The sequence below is a fragment of the Macrotis lagotis genome, chromosome 4, assembly GCF_037893015.1.
Source record: "Macrotis lagotis isolate mMagLag1 chromosome 4, bilby.v1.9.chrom.fasta, whole genome shotgun sequence".
Classification (NCBI taxonomy): domain Eukaryota; kingdom Metazoa; phylum Chordata; class Mammalia; order Peramelemorphia; family Peramelidae; genus Macrotis; species Macrotis lagotis.
Genome location: NC_133661.1, coordinates 100,121,737 through 100,144,394, shown reverse-complemented (window position 1 = coordinate 100,144,394; position 22,658 = coordinate 100,121,737). Strand labels below are relative to the sequence as shown.

The following is a 22,658-nucleotide window of genomic DNA, read 5'->3' as shown; positions in this document are numbered from 1 at the left end:
AAAGCAAAAAACAAAATTCTGCTTTGTCCTTGAGTTTTGACTCAGAAGCCTTGAGGGTCTTCCCCTTCCAGAATGATTAGTTTGTTTTTTTAAAACTAGGCTTTTACCTAGTCTCTTTTAAGACTAGGTAAATAGTCTCTTTTAAGACTATTTTTTGCCTTATTCCTTACCTATCCTTAATCACTAAATGGGCATTGCCTCATTCAACTGAGACTTGAGAAAGACTTCAGCTTAAAAAAGTCAAGATCTTCCACTGCATCCCACTCTATCTTGCCATTGGACTCAGATGATTCTGGAGGACTTTGCACAGCCCTCCCTCACTTAAATCCAATTCACTTGCAAGTCATGGCATCACTTTCCTGATGTCAGGATCCTCTTCAACAATGATAGATAAGGACAGCTAGATGGCATAGTAGATAGAACAGCAGCCCTGGAGTCAGGAGGACCTGAGTTCAAATCTTCAGACACTTAAAAATTACCTAGCTGTGTGGCTTTGGGCAAGCCACTTAACTCCATTGCCTTAAAATTTTTTTTTAAAACTTTGGTTAAACTTTTTTTCCCTTTTTGTTATTAGGAATGATTTTTGGTCATGGAATATATTGGGAAATGAATTAAATGTGCAAGATCAATTGGGGAACCAATATTGAACAAGTTATGGTATATGCAATATACATAAAAATATGTAACATCTTTGCAATAATCTAGTATAACCCAATCATTTTACAAATGAGGAGCTGAGTCCAGAGAAGTAACATTTAAAAAGTGACAAAGGAAAGAATTGAACCTAGGTTCTTGGTTCAACACTTTCCACCCTACCTCAGAAGTAGCTTCCTGTCTTCATTCATGGAATTAAAAGGTAGAAGTACTAAGTGCCACACTTAAATTACAATTGTTGAGTTTTTAAAATGTTGGTTACCAAGTGACTACTGGGGCAGATTGAGCAGTGATGCCACAGTGTCACAGTGGAAAGAGTACTAGGCCTGAAGTCAGGAAGGCTCATCTTCCTGAGTTCAAATTTGATTTGCCTTGGTTTCTTCATCTTTAAAATGAGCTAGAGATAAAAATGGCAAGCAATTCCATTATCTCTGCTAAACAAAATGATGTCATGAAGAGTCAGACACAACTAAAATGTCTAAACAACATCCAAGTAATGAATTTAGTTTTTTAGACCACATCTCATTGAAACTCTACTAAGCCCTAAAGAAATTATCATTTTTGGTGATAGAGTCTTCCAACTGATTAGAGATTCATGAAGCATTAAAGAATAGAAATGGGATCTTATCCAAAGGACTTGGAGTATAACCTTTTCTCAACCTTGCAAACTAATATGAATGTACATTGTTGTTGCTTAAACAAATCCTAAAGCATTTTCTGGTAGCAAAAACTACCAGAATATATTTGCTCATTAGCAAGGAATGAGTTAAAATTCTTTTCTTCTTAACTACGGTGTTTACAGATTTGTACAGTTTAAGAGATTTTAAAATACCTTCTTATATTCTCTAATCTTTATGGTGCAGAGGAGACTTTATTTTAGTAGAATGTGGAATGAGCTGTGTAGTCACAGAAAGAAAGCAACCAGATGGAGGTGTCTGGCCCAGATCCAGCCTCTGAGAATCCTATTCTGAAAGCTAATCAAGTTTGATAGGAACATGATTTATGTACAAGGACTTCCTTCCCCTACTTAGAAGTCAAGACTTCTAAAGAGTCTCCCTGTCTTAGTATAACACAGATGAGTAACACAGAACATTGATTTAACAGTCCAGAAACTTCATTTTTTTTCTTATGTGACAATGCACATATTATCTCTGAGATAGGTGGGACCAAAGATGCCACTTAGGCCAACCCATACCTAAACAAGAAGCTAACTTTGAAAGAACTGTGGCTTCAACAAGGCTTCCTCCTCTCTGTGAGCTGGAGTCCATGGGAATTGAACAGAGCAACAAGTGAACAGCAAGACTTATTGATGAGTTCCCATAAGGTCAGGCCATCATGGGGATAGACTAAATATCAAAGTTTCCATTTCTCTGCATTATGATTTCCACAGGTCTTTCTATTTAAACTAGCTATGAGCTGATAAAAACAGCTTGTGGTTAGTTAACAGATGATTGAGAGTAGGAGGGAATTGAAGGAGAAATCCTATTTCATTTGAAAACTATATTTCTATGTGCTTATTTTATAACCAAACCTCTTCTCTCCTCTTATATATTGCTTTTTAAATATATGTATCTATGTGTATTATCAAAAATAATTAACCAATAGAATAGTTGATGAAATAATGAAATAATCATTATTTCATAGGGAGCAGCTAGGTGGAACAGTGGATAGAGCCCCAGGCCTAGAGTCAGAAAGACTCCAGGTTAAATACCAACCTTTGTGTGATCTTGGTCAAGTCACACAATCCTGCTTTCCTCAGTTTCTACATCTCAAATATGAGCTGGAGAAAGAAATGGAAAATTACTCCAATATTTTTGATGAGGAAAAACCCCAAAATGGGATCACAAAGAACTGAGCACACCTGAACAACAAAATAATCTTTAAAAGCACAAAGAGCACCATCTATATTATCCAAGGTCAGCAGATCAGAGAAGATCACTATTCCTTCCTCTTTTCCCCATTTAAAAATGATGAAATTCAAATGTTGACCTTGAATTTCTTCTATTTAAGGCAAGGAAAACACATTTTCAGGTAGAACAAGTTCCGTACAGTCAAGTGAACTACCTGCTCAAAAACAACAACAGAACAGCATCCCCACTGAGTGCCAGCAGGGCTGCTCACAAAATGGAGCTTCTAAGACAAAGTGACATGAAGCCTAGAACTATATTTGGACAGTTCTAAAACTGTATCTGAAAAAGTCTTCCATCAGATCGCTCTCATGTTGGATGAATGACTGGAGGCCATCTGGCTAATAGCTGCAGGTTTCCTGTTAGGGCGTTTCTTCACTGAACAACAAAACCCCTATTTAGCCATAGCCCACAGCCACTCCAGGCTGTAGGCAACATTCAGAGAAATCATCCCCAAAATGAATGGATGGCAGAAGCAGCTGCTAAACAGTTGATCTACACAGAGAATAGTGAGAGGGATCAGGGCCAACATCCATGCCATTGGGATACTCAGCTATGAGGAAAAATATGTTTTGCTTCATACCTTTTATCAAGGTGGGTGAGCTAAAGGTTGATAGGCAAACTAGAACTATCCAAACACAGCTGCTACCCCCACCTCTACCCCCAAGCACAGGGAAATCAAAAACTGGAAACTCCATGTTTTAACACAACCTGATTCACAGGGTATCAGAGATGGAAAAGCTCACAATAGTCAAAAAAATCTGAGGTTTGGTAAATCAGAGTTAGGGTGTAGGGCTGAAGGACCAAACCCAGAAATTAGTCCTTGAAGGAAGGAATTTAGGAATCCCAAAGTCTGAGATTCCTCCCCCCTATAAGAAGTGAGGTCCAGGGTGAGGCCTCTGGTGGGTTGCTTCTGAAGTAGCAACAGGGGTTGAGTTTGGCAATTCCCTTGATGTGATGTACTCAACATTTTACAGACACATGCACATTTTCCTTCCAGCCATACCCTGCCAGCCCTACTCTCCAGCTAATGGGGAAGGTACCACTGGATAATTCCCGATGCCCATACAGGATTCTCCACTGCAAAATCTGATCCTAAGCAGGAAGGGGAGATTTTCCCTAGAACAGTAATTTGCCCAGATGATTTTAGCCTGCACTGTCCACTTTTTCCAAAAATGAAAACCATTCCCTTTAAGTCATTTGTAAAATTCACTTTCTCTAGATTTAAAATCTGTTTTCCCATGCCTTCTGCCCTTGTATCCTAGGAATTTATTTGTGCCTCTCACTGGAAGTTTAAAGCTGGCTCCAAAGAAAAAAATCTGTATTTGCCCATTTTCCTATTAAAACATGCTGGTGCAGGTAAAAGAACTTTTCTTCCTTCTCCCCCCCCCCCTTTTTTTTTCATCTGAGGTATTTACTAATGAATAGAGAACAAGAGATTTGCAATGCATTTTTTCAAGGATCACTGGATAATAAAAAACCTTATTCATAAGGATTCAGGCAGGGTAATTCAGTAGAAAAATAACTAGTTTAGCCTACCACCCTGAGACCCTGGGCAAGTCATACCCCACCATGGGTCTTTTTCTCATCTGTGTAATAATGGGGGTTAGATTCTAACACTTCTAGTTCTTCCTCTCTGCTGCTATGTTCGACGGCTATTAGGAACTTGCTATTTCTAATAATTATAAAAGGGAAAACACACACACACACAAATATTAGAGCTACTTACCAGAATTAATTATAAACACTTTTAAAGTTTAATTCCATGTCAAGAAATGGTAGGCTAACTGGAAATTATTCTTCTTTTTCCCTTAAGACAGTTTCTCAAATACTCTTAATCAAGCTGTTATTATTTAGTTGTTTTCAGTCACTTCCTACTCTTCTTGACCCCATTTGGAATTTTCTTGGCAAAGTTACTGAAATAATTTGCCATTTCCTTCTCTCATGCATTTTACAGATGAAGAAACTGAGGCAAAAAGAATTAAGTGACTTACCTGGGATCACCTACCTAGTAAGTGTCTGAGGTCATATTTGAACTCAGAAAGATGAGTCTTCCTCACTCCAGGTCTATCACTCTACCCACTGCCTAACTACTATTTAATCAAGTTTGCTAATGTATGTGGTTGAAACTAAGAAAAATTGAATTTTCCTTAATGCTATGTAATTCAGACTTTAATACTGATCCCTCTCCACCACTGGTCTACATATACCAAGTTCAGCTATATTTAACAATGTACCATTCCTGAAAGACTGCTTACATTAGTGCCTTTCATAGACACACACATATGCACACAAAACACACTCGCATTTATGTTTCATACTAAAGAGCCTTCTAAAAGAGGTTGACAATAAAGTCAATATTGAACATGATGAAAGGGGAAAATCCTCCAGGGGTCATTGTGGTAACCAGTTGCTCTGGCACCAAGAAATAAGCTCCAGGATCCAAAAGAGCAGATTCTTTAATACTTATTCTTAGATTTTCTTTTTCTATTTGCCATTCCATTTTTTTCCTATTCCTTCACCTAGGATGTACAGGTAAAAATGAATTTAATTATCATATATAGAGGATCGGTGCTCAAATCATATCATAGGCATCTGTCACAAAGTCCAGGGTAAATTAATAAACCTTAGCTCCTAATTCTGTGGATAGGAACACCCAGTGGAATGCTGGTCTTACAAGACCTTGGCTGTTATCTTCCTCAAAGATGTATATATAAATGTACATACTCATAAACACCATAAATATATGATATGTATATACACCCATATACATATTGTCATTTATATACATATATATACCCATATACTTATATAAATACATATATATTTTCATATAATATTACTCATATTTGTATAACTGTCTACTTATAGGTACTTCCTTTAAAAGAAACTTGGTAATAGGTAAAAATGACTCTCTATTTATGGGTGTTTCCTTTATAAGAAACTTGTATTTGCTTAGATAGGGGGCCAAGGTTCTTAACTTGGGTTCTATGAACTTTTAAAAAAAATTTTGATTACTCTATTTCTTTTTTTTTTTAAGAAACCAATGTTTATTTTCCATCCGCATTTTTCCAACAGTATTAGAGCATCTGGGTAAAACTTAGGACCACTCTGTGGTAGTTCCTACCCATTCAGTGGCCTGAGCAGTAGGAGCTGCAGACCAGTCCTCAGTAGCTGGCTGAGCACTCCAATCTTCAGTAGGGAACTGCTGAATGGGCACAGATGGCACCTGGACGCCCTCAGACCAATCAGCCACCTCTGGCTGAGCAGCAGTGAATTCTGGGGCAGGTGCAGTCCATTCACCCTGAAATTCCTCCTTTGTCACTGCCTTCTCAGCTGTGGCCTGCTCTTCCTTTTCAATCTCCTCTGGATCTCTGTAGAAGTAAAGATCAGGCATGACCTCCCATGGGTGCTCACGGGAGATTGTACCACGCATCCACAGGACTTCTCGGGCCAGCATCCATCACATCAGACCCACTGAGTGAACTCCCTTGTTGTTACATGGAATGGCAATGTCCACATAGCGAAGTGGGGAGTCTGTGTTGCACAGTGCAATGGTTGGAAGGTTAACATATGATGCTTCAGTCAAAGGCTGATGATCTGCACGAGGATCAGTGACCACCAAGAGGCGAGGCTCCCTGAAAGCTGCCTGGATCTGGTTAGTGAAGGTGCCTGGGGTGAAGCATCCAGCAATAGGTGTGGCGCCAGTGGCAGCAGCAAATTTCAGAACAGCTCTCTGGCCAGTGTTCCTGGATGAGATGACACTAACATCAGCTGGATTTTCAATGGCAACAATGGCACGAGCTGCCAGCAGAAGCTTTTCCCAAGTTCTCTTCAAATTAATGATATAGATGTCGTCACTCTTCCTTTTGTAGATATACTGTTCCATCTGGAAGTCCAAATTGGTGCCACCCAAATGGGTGCCCGCAGCAAGGAATTTGAGGACATCCTCCTTCATCTGCAAGACATCCAGGGCTCCGGACATTGTGAAAGTTTCCCTTGAAAGTTATGACGGAAACCGTGAACAACACCATATGAACCCCTCTTCTGGGCAGCGCTGAAAGGTGATTACTCTATTTCAATATAATTATCATTTCCTTTATAATACCACGTATAATCTTATTTTACAGGAGTAACTAGATGGCACAATGATGGTAGACTGTCCTAGAGGCAGGAAGACTCATCTTCATGAGTTCAAATCCAGCCTCAGATACTAGAGCTGTGTGATCCTGGGAAAGTCATTTAACCTTATTTGTCTCAGTTTTCTTATCTGTAAAAATAAATGACAAACCACTCCAAAAAAACCCCAAATGGGGTCATAGGGAGAGTCAAACACACCTGAAATGACTCAACAACAGCAACAACCCAGTAACCTGAATCTATAGTGGTGTCAACAGCAGAAAGATTCCAGACCTGAAGCCTGCAATTGAAAATTGATATTTGTGCTCCTCTTAGCTAATTTCCATCAGAATCTAAGTGGAGCCTATATTTAATAGTTTGGGGGAGATTAGAAATACTCAGGGTAGTTTTTTAGTACATAAAACCCAAACATTGGGTGAGAGTAAAGATACCAGGAAGGAAAGGATCATAACAGACCATGCTTTATAGACTAATTTCCATATAATTTGAGTTATTTGGCAGTGAGAGTTGTGCTGAAGATGAAGTTGAACTTGACCTGGAATATTCCAGAAATGCTTGATGTGAACTACCTCCAGCTCTTCCCTCCTTCCTCACCCTGTACCTGAAATGCTGCTCAGTGACAAAGCTTCAAATCTCTTTCAAGCCAGGGAGCAGTCTGTGGTTCCATTTATGCCACATTATTATGTAAAGCTGGAAAAATCACTATATCTGGGGTGCTGGACATTTTCCACCACTGAGAACAGCAGAGATAACGGAGGTCACCATTTGATTACAGAGCATGCCTTTCTCTGAGTATTCATCCTTTTACCCCCCCCAACCCTGAACCCTTCCTGTCAAGTCCTGAGTAATAGAGGAGATGTGTCTACATTTGCCCTCAAAGACAGTCTTAACTCCCAGCCAAATGACACTCATTTTCAGAGGATGCAATTTAGGAAGCCTACACCTTACGAGCCAAAGGAGCTAAACCCAAGAAGTTTAGAAGAATACAATATGCCTTCTGTGACTCCATGTGTACTCCTCAGAAGGATCTGGAAACTTGATTTCAGGTTAGGACTCCAAATCTAAAATAGAATTTTTAGAGCATTATAGTTGGGAAGGACTTCAGAGGTCACTTAATGAAGTGCCAGCTAAAGCAGGCATCTTCTGTATTGATGGGGGGAAACTGAGGCAAGATACTAAATTATTTCCCTCAGAGAACTGGTTAGAATTAGGGTTTATAGTAGGACACATGCCAGCATCTCAGCAGGGTGATGGTCCCCGGTTCCTAAATTTGGCTCACTGCATAGGAGGAACGTTTTCACTTTTTTAAATTTGTGTGCATGTCCTAGAAGGAAGCAGAAAGAGACATCTCAAAAACAAATTTGAGTTGAAGGTTGAAAGGGAGGGAGGGAGTGTGGGGGGAGAAGAAAGAGAGAATGTCAAATCTGATTGCATCTCAGGACTTTGTCAAAACGTTGCTACCATGAATGTGCTTCCTCATGTATAAATTTTGCATCATTTTGAATCTCCTCAAAGACAACCCTAGAAAATGGGGTCTTGCTTTTTCTTTTTTTTTAATACCATATAATTCTCTGCATTTTTTCCATCTCACCAGAGATTTTTTTTTTTGCCCAGCATCCCTCACTTCAGAAGATCTGACAACCCCTCATAAGCCTACAGATCTGGTGACAGATCTATGATTATAATCACACAGCCTTGTCACAAGAGGTGAGCTCAGACTTTGTCACTGTTTTTAAAGTACCCAATGAACTCTATAAATCCTAATGAAAGCTCCCCAGGAATCTGAAAAAAAGAAAAAAATAGGTTTGAGCATGTAGGTGACAGAAGCTATCAATGATAATTAAAAAAAAAAAAAAAGGAAATGCATACTCAGGGCTGTGCCTCAGTAAGGAATGGTTCCATGGACTGAGAGAAATGAAGGCACAGAAGATATGTGAGCCAAAGGTATTGGGTGGGATCCTAGAAAGAGCAAAGGTCTGAGAGCTAGTCTGAATGAATTATAGAATTACAGACACAATCTGGCTCTTGACCAGCTATTGTATGAATTATTCTGGGCAGCTCCAGATGGCAGAAATAGGACTAAAAGGTGGAAATTTTCTGAGAGGTGGATTTCTATAATATAATAAAAAGGTTTTCTTACAATTAAAGCTTTCTAAAATTGGAACAGGCTGAATGAGTTTTATTAAACTCCCAGAGTTTTATTAGATGGAATTCATTTCTACTTTCAGTGTGAGATTAGGCCAAGCAAGGTCTTCTATAGTTTAAGAATCTATAATTCTATAACTTTGTGCAAATTAAAGTATGCTCCTGGACTAATACACCAGATCTTGGTTTGAGTCCCAGTTCTCTGATTTATAGCTATCCATTCCCCAGGCAAGCCATTTCCTCTCTCTAAGCCTCTGTTTCCTCATTTGTGAAAAACAGCAGTTTGAGTTAGATTTCTCCAAGACTCTGTGATTCCATAATCTGATAAATTCAAAGCAAGTAAATAGGGAAACCTCTAAATATTGCATTTCCCCAAAACCTAATACAATAGGTGCCTAATATCTGTTGAATGGGATGGAATAGAATTGATTGGACTATTGAAATTTAACTCTACTGATATAATCTATAAAATTCTCTCTACCATAAATCTCTCCATTGTATTCCATGGAGATATCATGGCATCAAGTAGAGGACCTCATGCCTGTTAAGTTGCCTGGAGCTCTACCCTGAAAGACATATTGTAGATATAGATACAATGACCACCAACACCATTTGAATGAAAATTTCTAATGTCAAATTTAATAAACTTTTACAACTTACCGGATGTACTGACTATCTCAGAAAGACAGATGATTAGAAATTAGGAGAATTTGCCTAGTTCTCTCTATAAGAATCACATAGTTTCCTGCCATCATTAAACATTAAACTAGGAAGGAAATAACTAGTTGTCTTCATTTAGATCATGTTTGAAACATACATGATGAGATAACAATATATAAGGATAACATATTTGATGATTTAATGTAAAACATTAGTTGGTCACCAAAATGTCTGTGAGTCCTTGTCTGCATGTATGTGTGTGTGTGTGTGTGTGTGTGTGTGTGTGTGTATGATTTCTTTCTTTGTTCAGAGTAGTTACTGTAATGATTACTACCTATAGGTTCTGTAACATAGAGAATATACTTCTTTTCTAACCAATATTAGTTATTTTATTTTACTTCATAATAATAAGTTTTCACACTAAACACCCAAAATTTCCAGTCTCCATTTAATGGTCTACTTCTTTCAGGCAAGAGCAATCAATAGATGCATTTGGATGATGTCTCTGGGTTTGCTGTTGTGGGATTTGACTAGACAGCTGATTAAGCTTATGCCAAAGTCTTGGTTTAAACAGTTAATTTCCATACTCAAGTTAAAATTCAGGTATAAAAGAAACTCATCCAACCCAGAGTCAGAGCATGCTGCTCCATTGCTACATAAAATCTTTCTTTGAGGAAGTTGACCTCTTGACATTCTATCTATTGGTCTTTCAGTCCCATCTCTAGTGAAGAAAATGTCAGTTTAAAATAAATCTATTCCAAATATAGTAGAGTGGTTTTTTTTCCTTTCAATCACCCTGAAAAGATAACCAAAGAAAAGACACAAAAAGACATCTTCTGAGCTAGTTAGCTAGTTAGTATTCTCAGAGATCCCAGGGAAGGCTCAGGGAAGCCCCAGACAACTGAATTCTTTCAGGTGACTGGCTGTCTGGTGAGCTCTGGTCCTGATGACTTTCACTGGCTGGAGAGCCTTTAGTACCTGTTAAATTAGCCGATAAGAAGAGATAATATTTGCCTCTCTGTGGGCCTTTGGAACTTAGACTATCTGGGGGAGGTACCAGAACCACTTCTTTACAAGCCTGGAGAGAATTAGAATTGCTCTAAATCAATGGAATGCAAAGTATACTTAGCTCTCTTTGAAACACTGGGAAGAGAGAGGCAACAAATTGTCCTTATCTATAAATTAGAGGGTTAAAAAGAGATTGGTTTCTCCTATCTCCAGAATTTTGCCCAGAGGGTTAATTACCAGACCACTCTATCTGAGCAGACAGACCTACATCATCAGAAAAAGATCTGAACAGTGGCAAGCATTCCTCACTCCTAACACCCTCCTCAAAATTAATGTTGGCTGTTTGACCTCTAAGAACAACAACAAAAAAATGATTGTGCTTTCAAAACAATAAAACTTTAAGAATCCTAGAGCCAGCTCTTGGCCATGGCATTGACTACAGAGAACATCCTTTCCCCCTCCCCATCCTTTGGTGCAATTCTGCTCATTTCTGTGTGTGAACCTGCCAATGTACAGAGGAGTGGAACAATGGGCACACCCTGTGGCCACCTCCTCCTTTGTCCATCTGAAATGTGACCTTTGGCTCTCCCCTGGCCTCAGACCAGTTAGGAGGGATCATCAGATATAATAGCAAGCATCCACATAAGCATACTCACTCACACCACACACACCACACACACACACACACACACACACACACACACACACACACACACACACTGCTATGATCAAGTTATTCAAATAGAGTTCCCTACATGGATTATGTAGGGAAGGAATGGAGGAACAGCCCATGATTTCAATCTTTGGTTTATTATACAAGGCTCACAGACTTATATTTAGGGGTGATATTGTGAGTTTGCATAAGTGTCCAAGATAAGATTTGAACCTAAATTGCCTTCTGAGCTAATTCCAGTGCTCTCCTCCCTATGAAAGGAGACAAGGCTATGATAACCTAGAGCTATCAAGGCTTGGTCTACCATTAGAAATTCATTTATAACTCAGTTCCAGGAATCTTTGCACTCTAAGCATTTCCAAGGTTCCAATCCTGCCTTTCCTACTTGTTATCCAAACCCCTTGTACACAAGTCATTTATCACCCCTGGATCTCAATTTCTCTTTTCTAAAATAAGATGGACATGAATTAGATAATATCTCAGGCTCTTTCCAGTTAGTTCTCCCTGGAAAAGGAGATTCTCCATAAATAAATCACCAAGTAAATAATGAAGAGGAGAAAACTGTGTACTACTGTACAAAACCAAACATCAGTGTTCACTTAGGCAGATCACCAGCTGCAGCTGCCTGCGTAAACAAAATGAAAAGTGTGCTGTCCTTTCCATAGCCTGTTGAAGCTATTGCTTGGATCTGTAGAACTGAATGACCCTGAGTCTGACCCTGGAATCGGTCTATGGCAAGAAACAGAGGTATTTCTCCCTCCTCTAAGCCTTTGCCATCCTTAAGATTTCCATATGTTCCTTTGCTGCTCCATTATCAAGGGTTTCCTGCACACACACACGCATGCATTTGCCTAGATTTTAAACTTCTTGAGGACAGGGAACTACATTCTATACATCTTTATATCTCCCCCAAAATTTGTAATACAGATAGAGCAGGCATTCTATATTTTTTGAACAATTCAACAAACATACCTTGGATGTTTATCACCTACAAATACAATATGAAAGACAATAAAAAAGAATGAGCATCCTTCTCTTCAAAGAACTCAGTGGAAGAGAAGATAGGTACAAAAGTAATTCTTAATACAAGCAAAATGATAATGTGTGAGAGAAGAGAAGTTCAGAGGAGAGACAGATAACTGATTAGGGGACAGATAAGTTTCGAGATGGCAGAAGCATTTGAGATGGCCCAGAAGGGCAGAAAATATTTCAATAGATACAAAGGACATTAGAAATTATCTAGTCTGCTCTCACTTCATAAATGATGAAACTAAGACTGAGGCACTCAGTTAGCTTGTGATAAATCCAAAACTAACTCTACTGTGCAGATGGAAGAAGGAAGAATTTTCAGGTGGAAGAGAATGGGGAAGTATGAGGAATGTGCAAGAGAATAATTAGTATAGTTTGACCAGAATGTAGGATTCATATAAAATCAGAGTCAACCAAATTCTGTGATTCTGTGAAATGATTGAAAAAGTAGATAGGATACAGATTGCGGATGACTTGGGTTCATGTCCCACCTCTGATACACACTACCTGATGTGTTCTTGGGTAGTTTAATCTCCTCATTCACAAAAATGAGGAGGGTGGGTCCTACTCTTACATTTACTCTAGTAGGGCTTTTTACCCGTCTTTAATCCTAGGAGATTAAGGTAGAGTTTGCAGACCATGTTTTCCAAGAGTTGTTTATGGAATGGTTCAAACTCATCCTGAGTAGATGGCCTGGCAACTCCTAATTGTGATTTGTAGAGATACCAGTAACAGAGAGAACCGAGCAGGTGATTGTGTGTGATATTCTCTGCAGTACTCCAGCAAGGCTTGCCTCCTTACCAACCTACTAAGAATTACAGGAATCCAGAGCTGGAACACTCACTTCTGAGTCCCCACTGTACTATAATTGAAAATTGTCATTCAATCCCTATTCAAAAACCAGCAAGGAGAAACAGACAACCCATTATACTTTGAGATGTTTGTGAAGTTCTTCCTTTGCTTCTGGTTTTGTTCTGAGATCCCAAGTAGAACAAATCTTGTCCCTCCTTCACATAACAACTCTTCAAACAGCACTCAGTCTTCTCCAGGTTAAAATTCCCAGTACCCTCCAATGCTACAATGAATTCCAAGGCCTTCACCATATGTCTTAAATATAAGTTTGATCATGCCATCCCTCTTCTCAATAGATTCCATTGTACCAAGTTACCTCCTGAATCAAATATGAAGTCCTCTGTTTTGCATGTAAACATTTTTAAAACTTAACCATTTCATATTTATTTCTTATACTTTATTCCCTTAAAGGACATACTCTAAGATACAGAAATACTCACACATCACACATCATCTCACAGATCCTTGCACTGACTCTCCCCTACACTTACAATATACTTTATCCTGACATCTGCCTTTAACTTCCCTTGCTTCATTCAAGATTCTGTCAATAGTATACCTTCAATAGAAAGCCATTCCTGAGTTCCCCAGTCAGCAGAGCTTCTTCTTTGAGATTAAATCTTCCATCTATTCTGTAATTATCTTGTATGCACCTAGTTATTTGCATGTTGCCTTCTCCATTGTAATGATAACTTCTTCAGAGTGCTGACAGTTTTTGCCTTTCTTTATATCCCCAGAGATGGTTGATAGTAAGCACTTAATAAGTGTCCTGGCCACCCTCTTCTAGATGCTATTCAGCTTGCCAAAAACCTTCCAAAACTGTGGTACTCAGAATTAAACTAATAATCTGGGTATAGTCTAAGCAGGGAAGAGTGCATTGGGTTTACCACCTCATTATTCCTGGAAACTAGGCCTCTTTTAATATAGCTTGGGATTGTATTGGCTTTTTTTTGGCTGCTACATTAACCTGTTGATTCACATGGAGCCCACTAAAAACTCCAATTCTTTTTCAGTGAAACAGTTTTCTAATTATGCCTTTTCCCTTTTATGCTTTGAAACTGATTTTTCTGAACCTGAGTTTACTTTTGTCCTCCCTGAATTTCATCTTATCTAATTCAGCCCAGAGTTCTTGCCTTCTGAGAACTTTCTGAATTCTGGCTTTGTCAATCGATGTGTCAGCTATCCCTTTCCTAGTCTGCATCACCCGAATATTCAATTGTATGGCTCCTATGCCTTTATAGAAGCCATGATAAAAAAAATGTTAAGCAGAGTCAAGCCCAGATTCCTGAGACAATCTACAGAGACTTTCTTGCCCAATCAACATCAAACCATCAATGACTACCCTTTGAGTCTTACCATTCTACCCCTTTAAATATGTTATCCTCTAATCTGTATCTGTCTTTAGTATGAAAATAGCATCAGATATTTTGTGAACTTTTTAATGATACTTTATATATTTTTAAAAATTATAAACCATATTTACAGTATTCCTCTGATTTTCTTGTTGATTAAGCAAAAAAGGCAATGATTACTTTGATATGACCTCTTCTTGGTGAAACCATGATCAGCCTTTGTAATCACCACTTCCTTTCCTAGACACTTGCTAACCATCTTTTTAATGCTCCAATTTAGAATTTCCCCAGGAATAAAATTCAAGCTCATTGGCATGTGATTCTCAATCTCTTTTCTTTTTCTATTTTTTTATAAATTGAACAATTATAGCCCTCTTCCAGTCCCATACCTCTTCTCCTGCTCTCTACAATTTTTCAATTATTATTGAGTGACTCAGCTGTCACATCCACCCTTTTTTTTTATTATTTCCCAAAAATGTAGTTCATGTGAGCCACGTGGCTTGAATTAACCAAGGGAAATTAGTTATTCTCTTACTGTTCCATTTCTTATCTTGGGAATTTATTCCATCAGTCATTTTGCTCTGTCATTACAACACAACAGTTCCCTTCTGAATCTCCTATCATCAATGGAAAGTATGAAGGAAAACAATCTGCTGCCATGGACTTCTGTTCCTTGCTCAAGACTATAGCCTTTAGCAATACTTTCTAGGTTTCTTCTGGCAAACATGTGTGCCCCTGAGAATCACCAGAAGTAGATAGTTTGGATAAGTCTTGAGAGGTTCTCTGTTATGTCTTGTATAAATATGGCTGAGAATGCAATAGATCTCTCTTTGTGATTAATCTGATAAATAACTTCCTCATAGCTCCTAAGCAAGGAGACATTGCTACTCTTCTCTTATCCCTCTGACCCTAACCAAATAATCTCTCAGCTGATAATATTGGAGACTCTACTTTATCATTTCTTGGAGGATAAGCAGTTGCTTGCTTCTGAAAGTATTCAACTCTCTCCTCTTCCAGAAGAGCTTCAAATTCATTTACTTTGAATCCTATAATTTCTCCTTTTCCATCTTGTTCAGTTGTTTTTCAGTTGTGTTCAGTTCTTTGCAACCCCATTTGGGGTTTTCTTGGCAAACATAATGGAGTGGTTTGACATTCCTTCTCTAGTTCATTTTACAGAAAGAACTGAAGCAAACAGTGACTTGCCCAGGTCATATAATAATAATGTTTATCCTTCATTTGCAAAGAAGACCATGACATCAAGGAGCTGATGCAATGGTCATAGCTAGTAAGTGAAAAAAAGGTCATATTTGAACTCAGAAAGATGAGTCTTCCCAGGACTCTAGCTGTTGAAATAAATGTGCAAAAATATTTATAGCAACATTTTGGGGGGACAAAAACTGGAAAATGATGAAACAAGTTATGGTTTATGAAGGTGATAGAATACTGTTGTATGGTTAGAAAGGGATGGTTTCATAAAAACCTGGGAAGATTGATGTGAACTTATGCAAGGTGTAATGGGCAGAACCAAGAGAACAATATATACAATAACAACACTATTGCAAAGATAATCAACCTGCAAAGACTTGGGAACTCTGATTAACTAAATAACCAATCATAATTCCAAAATCTCAGGATAAAACAAGCTATCTACTTCCAGAGAGAGAACTGATGGACTCAGAGTGCAGAATGAAGCATATTCTTTTCTTTATTATTTTTTATTATTATTCTTTTATTATTATTTTTCCACTTGACTAATTTTGCATAACTATGAATATTTGTAGCTGGTTTTATTTTTCTTGCTTTCTCAGTAGATGGGGTCAGGGAAGAGAAAATAAGAGAATTTAAAATAAAATTTGCAATTTGTGGAATTTAAAATAAAATAAAATAAAATTGAATTTTTAAAAAATTTTGCAAGATGTCCTTTTCCTTCCCTCCCTGCTCTGTGTAGCATTCCTCCATTCTTTATCATCCTAAAAGGATCCTAAAATTTCCTCGAAACTAATTCAGATTTTTTTCCCTTCCTCCTGAAGTGTGTCTTTCTCTTATTTGTTTTTAGGATTACATTACTGCTCCCAGATAACCTAGACTGTACAGAGGCATTTCACAAGTGCATTCCCCTTCTTTTCTAGGAGAAAGATCAACCATGACTTGAAGCATAGAGGCTGTGGAAGATAAACAAGTATGATACACATTTTAAATCACTGAAAAATTTTCTGTTACCTCTCCATGCTGATTGAAATTCTTAGCTCTGTTATCTGAACTGTTGGTAGGTATTTATACTTCACCCCTAAGTTGCCAGTAACAACTTGAAAAACCACAGCCAACTTTCCTTTGTCAGCCCTTCCCCATTTCCTTTTCCTTTTCTCACTAATTCTCACTTGTATTTTTTTTCTCACTAACCTCTCCTCCTGAGTCTATGTTCTGACCACCCTAACAAGCTACCAAATTCTAGTCTTCCTGGCATCTTAGGCTGACTTAAATCTCTGCTTTTCATGAAGCCTTACCACTTTGAACAGCCTTTCTCTTCACTACTCTCCCTTGTTCATAAAGATCTAATTCTCTAAATATGAGGTTGAATGCAGAAATTTTGTACTAATATTGAGCATCAGAAATAATTATAGAATGCATAAAAAATTCAGGTGAGGAGGTCATCATGACCTGTCCCTTTTTCCTATTAACAAGAAAATAATGTAGATTAAATGTAATATTTCCCTTCTCTGTCGAAAGGCCAAACTCACAATAAGAAAACGCCTCCTGCTCAACAATTCCTGGAATGTCATTGCATTCCCTCTCTCCAGGTAGTTACTCTCAACTAGGTTGGACTGAGCCCATGTAAACATATCTAGCTTAGGCTAGCCACAACTACCAAATGTCCTTGCCTCTTTCATTAAGAATTATGGTGAGTTGGGTCATAAAGGATAAGACAACCAGAATGAAGTGGGTTTTCTTGCTCTGCTTGCCAAGGTTGGCTGGGGCTTCATGACCAAGCCACATTCCTTATATGACTTACTCCCTCCCACCTTTTTTCCTTCCTTGAAAGAATAATAACTTTCATATATGTTTGGTGGATATCCATGTATTCAGATACATCGCTGAGCCAGGGTGGCATGATGGTCACCCTGTTTATCTCAAAGATGCTTTTTTTCCTCCACTCATAAATTTATTTCAGCACTAACAATATCACTGGCTAGCTGAGCCATCAGTCCATCCTAATGCTTTGAAGTGTTGAACTATGCCAGTGTTGAAGGGTGCAGGAGTCCTGGAGGGGATTGGCTGTGTTTTTGTTGGCACTTCCCTTGTATAATCAACACAAGAAGATCCCTATAGCTTAGGATTCAATTTGTATAAATTTTTCAGTTTTTCTGTAGATTACAGTAAGATGGCTCTGATCAGGGCTATTCAAATAATTTAAACAATGGTTCGCTGATGTTCCAGAAAGTTTGGGTTAAGATGAATTCCATATCATCAGACTGTCCCTTGTAACTTGGCAGGAGTGAAGAAAATATGCCTTACAATGGGGTTCAACCATCTACAACTGCTTTGACATCTTCAAATATTTACTGGAACTGCCAAAGTACTCACCTGTTGACTTATGAGGTATTGATTTCACATGACTTTATAGTGTTAATTAGTTTTTCATGAATATGTATTTTCCTAGATAGACTGACAACTTGTGGACAGGAATTTTGCCTTAAATTTCATGGCATACACAACAGTGCTTAGTAGTGGGTCTTACAAATAGGAGGTACTCATTAAATTAATGTGTATCAATAACCTTACTACAACTCAGAGAATAAAGTGGGTGGTTGCTTGTAATCTACCTATTTGAGTCATTTATTGTCTAATCATGTTCCTGGGGAGAAGTTTTAATCCTGAACCAATTTGAGGGTAGTCTATCAGTTGTCCAAGCCCTTAGGGAAGGCAAACTACCAGCTTCAGTGAGCAACATGAAGTAGGTAGAAATAATAGTGGATTAAAAGTTAGGAGACCTGGGATCTAGCAAAGTGACCTTGGATAACTCACCTTCTTAGGTACTTAGTTTTCCTATACAGTAGGAAGGAAAAAGTCTGGGGAGGGGTGACAATAGATTACCTCCACCCCAAGCTTAACATTCTTTAAGAAAATAAGGCACCAGAAAATAATGCAATTCATATAAGAACCTAATACAAATCTTGTTTAATTTTTGTCTTCTAATTTGTATTATCCCTACTACTGCTTACCTCCATCAAGAGAGGCAATTCAGCAATGAGCATCATTATCTATTCAAGTGTCCCATGTCCATGTGATTCCCTGTAGGTACAAATGGTTTCTCATTTTGTGCTTGCATGTCATGTCTTCCTCCCTTTTTCTATTTGGAATTCTTCCATGTCTGTTCTGTTCCTCACATAAGCCCTCAATGAATATGGAAGGGGCTGCCTTTATACAGGTTGGCAATTAGGAGCATGAGATTGGTGTCATCATCAAACATGTCTGGCCGACTGCCTGCTTCAGTATAAGCCAGGGTCAACCTGCCAGTATGAGATGAAAACATTGCCCTCAGTATTCAGCATAGGTGTGAATTGATTTACTTACTAGGTGTGTCCAAGAGACCTGGCATCATTTGATTTAAACTTGGAGAAGAACCAAGTCCCTCATTTTATAAGAGAGGAAATATGTCTAGAGAGATTAAGTGACTGGTCCAGGGTCATACAGTTAATTCGTGGCAAAGCATCTCCTGACTCCCAGTATTCTCTCTGCCTTATTACTCTGAAAGGATAAAGACATCAGAATAGGGCAGCCTCTTCTTTATAAATCATATAGAGCATTATAATTGGACCTCTCCTTTGAAGTTGTCATATTCTTATTGGCATTATAGTTATTTATTTAAATGCAATTTCCCTTACAAGATGACAAGTTTCTTGAAGACAGAGATTGTACCTTATTTTATCTCTGTGTAACCCTTATTTTGAACCTAGTAAGCACTTAATCAATTTCTGGATTAAATTGAATTGACAAACTACAGGAATTCACTATTCAGTGGAGTCTTCTGATGACTCTTTCCCTAAAGTGAAGGCCCTACATTTTTGCTTTGTAATTTGTTTTATTTTTTCTTCCTTTACTTTTTATTGATATTATATCTTCTTTATTTCACTTTCATATATGGGTTAAGATGAATTCATAAATAAGATGTCCAAATGTATTTCTCTCCCATCCCCTAAGGATCTATCCTTGTAACAAAGAATTTTTAAAAATTATTTTAGCAAGACCATTCAATAGGCTATATGCCCTTCCCTACACCCAGAGTCATTCATGTCTGCAAAGAAGGGAAAAGAGAAGGCTTTGACACTTAATAGCCATTTGACCCTGACAAGTCACTTAAACTGTCTGCCTCAGTTTCCTCAAATATAAACTAGAGACCCAAACAGTACCTATTTCTCAGGGTTGCTATAAGGGTTAAATGAGATAATATTAATTAAATGCTTACTACAGGGTCGAGAGTATACTAGGTACTCTTTCCTCCTTCCATAAACTGAATTCTTGAGAATTCTGTAATTTTATAATGGGACTAGATATTTTAAGAGATTATTACTGAGAGAAAGTGAGAGAGAGCGAGAGATAGAGAGAGAGAGTGACTTATTGTTGGATGCTAGCTCATTTTTAAGTTTCTGCTTAAATTATTCCTTGTATCCTTTGAGGTGAAATCACAGAAAAAAGTCAATGTCTTTAAGTGAAATTGTCTCTGAGGCTCTTTTATCAGAGAGCTTTTGTAATCTGGGACTACTCTCTCCCTGTAAGTAATTCTAATATACATGAAGGAAGATCCATTGAAATTCTTCTGAATTAAAAAAAAAGGATGGGGGTGGCTGGGTGGCACAGTGAATAGAGCATGGCCCTGGAGTCAGGAGTACCTGAGTTCAAATCCGACCTCAGACACTTAATAATTACCTAGCCGCATGGCCTTGGGCAAGCCACTTAACCCCAGTGCCTTGCAAAAACTAAAAAAAAAAAAAAAAAAAAAAAAAAGGATGAAACTGGAATCTCCTAACTATAAACCAGTAAGCTTGACTTTGACTCCTTGAAAAATTCTGGAACATACTAGTGGAAAGGTTGGTGATTAAAAAGAGATAGCATAGCTTCCTCAAGAAATAGGTCATTAATATGGAAATATGTTTAACACGGCCATACATGTATAACCTATATCATATTACTCACTGTCAATGGAAGGAGGAAGGGAAGAAAGGGAGGAAGAAAATTGTGGAACTCAATCTTACAAAAAAATGTTAAAACTATCTTTACAAGTAATTAGGAAAAAATAAAATTTTAAAAATAAAGAAAAAAGAAAAAAAAAAGAAATAGGTTTATCTAAGTTGTTATTTTTTCCTTAGAGCCAGGAGCAGAGTTGGAAGAGAAATGAGCATTAATGCCTAGTTACTTCCTTAAATGGTGATCCCAGATTAGAATCTACCAAGAAGAGAAAGACAACCCAAGACAGAGGCATATGCAGAGGGGGAATGCTGTCAGAGTGGAGGTTTAAAAAAAGACAAAAAAGACTGGAAAGATAGGAGCAGAGTCAGAGAGAAAAGACAGGCTTATCAAATTTTCAGACACTTAGAGAAGCTTAGAGAAATCAATTGGTTTATTATTCACTCCACTGGTCTCAAAGTTCCTTAGATTTTCTAAGTATTAACTTTTGGAATTCATTTCTTTAGAGCTACTTTCTGATCATCTCAGCTGCCATATAATGGACACTTGAAGGGCAGACTTACTACCTGTCAAGGCAGATTCAGAAACTATATGAAAACAACTATAAAACACTTTTCATACAAATAAAATCAGATCTAAATACCTGGGCGTCAACTGCACATGGATAGACCAAGTCTATGTAATACAAATGACAATTCTACCTAAATTAAATTACTTATTCAGTGCCATACCTACCAAACTTCCAAAAAATTACTTTACTGAGCTAGAAGAAATACTAACTAAATTCATATGGAGGAACAAAAGATCAAGAATATCAAGGGAATTAATGAAAAAATGCAAAAGAAGGTGACCTAAGCATCAGTCATCAAAATTGTTTATTACTGCCTAGGAAATAGAGTGGTAGGTCAGTGGACTAGATTAAGTACAAAAGAAAAAGTAGTAAATGACTATAGTAATCTACCATTTGATAAACTCAAAGATTCCAACTTCTGAGATAAAAAGTTAGTCTTTGATAAAAACTGCTGGGAAAACTGGAAGACAGCATGCCATAAACAAGGCCTAGACCAATATCTCACACCCTATACCAAGATAAGGTTGAAATAGGTACAGGATTTAGACATAAAAGGTGACAACATAAGCCAATTAGGAGAACAAGGAATAGTTTATCAGATCTTTGGAAAGGGGAGCAGTTTGTGATCAAAAAAGAGACAGAGAACATTATAAAAGACAAAATAGATAATTTTGATTACATTAAATTGAAAAGTTTTTCCACAAATAAAACCAATGCAGCCAAGATCAAAAAGAATGCAGTAAGTTGGGAAATAATTTCTACAACTAGTGTTTCTGACAAAGGACTCATTTCTAAAATATATAGCTAAATGAGTCAAATTTATAAGAATATAAATCATTCCCCAATTGATAAAATGTCAAAAGGATATGAAAGGGCAATTCTCAGATGAAGAAATTAAAGATATGAATATATCTTTTCATATACACATATGAAAATGCTCTAATTCATTATTGATTAGAGAAATATAAATTTAAAAAATTTTGATTTGCTGCCTTACACCTACAAGATTGGCCAATAAGATTAAAAAGGAAAATAATCAATGTTGGAGGGAACTGGGACACTAATGCATTGTTGGCAGAGTTGTGAACTGATTCAACATCTTGGAGAGCAATTTGGAATTACATCCAAAGGGCAATAAAACTATGCATGCCCTTTGATTCAGCAATACCACTACTAGGTCTGTATGCCAAAGAGATTATGAAAAAGGGTAAAAAATCCACATATACAAAAATATTTATAGCAGCTCTTTTCATAGTGGCAAAAAATTGAAAACTGAAGAGATAGATGCCTATCAACTAAGGAATGGTTGGACAAATTGTGGTATATGTATGTGATGGAATACTATTGTTCTATAAGAAACTATGAGGGATGGGCTTCATAAAAGCCTGGAATGAGTTGCATGAACTGATGCTGAGTCAAGAGGCAGAACTAGAAGAATATTATACACAAAAACAGCAACATTGGGTGGACTTGATGGACTATGA

The 22,658-nt window shown here is 37.6% G+C and overlaps 2 protein-coding genes and 1 pseudogene across 2 annotated transcripts in view; all 3 read right to left on the bottom strand.

Annotated features, from left to right (window-relative positions):
- The window catches only part of LOC141522701 (uncharacterized), a 189,704-nt gene that overhangs the window by 20,570 nt on the left and 146,476 nt on the right, over positions 1 to 22,658 (bottom strand). The gene's annotated exons all lie outside the window — the stretch shown is intronic.
- LOC141521266 (small ribosomal subunit protein uS2 pseudogene) lies at positions 5,455 to 6,021 on the bottom strand (annotated as a pseudogene).
- LOC141521265 (small ribosomal subunit protein uS2-like) lies at positions 6,017 to 6,586 on the bottom strand. The gene has a single exon (XM_074233644.1). It carries the CDS (start codon positions 6,544 to 6,546, stop codon positions 6,025 to 6,027), a length of 522 nt encoding a protein of 173 aa, XP_074089745.1. The 5' UTR covers positions 6,547 to 6,586; the 3' UTR covers positions 6,017 to 6,024.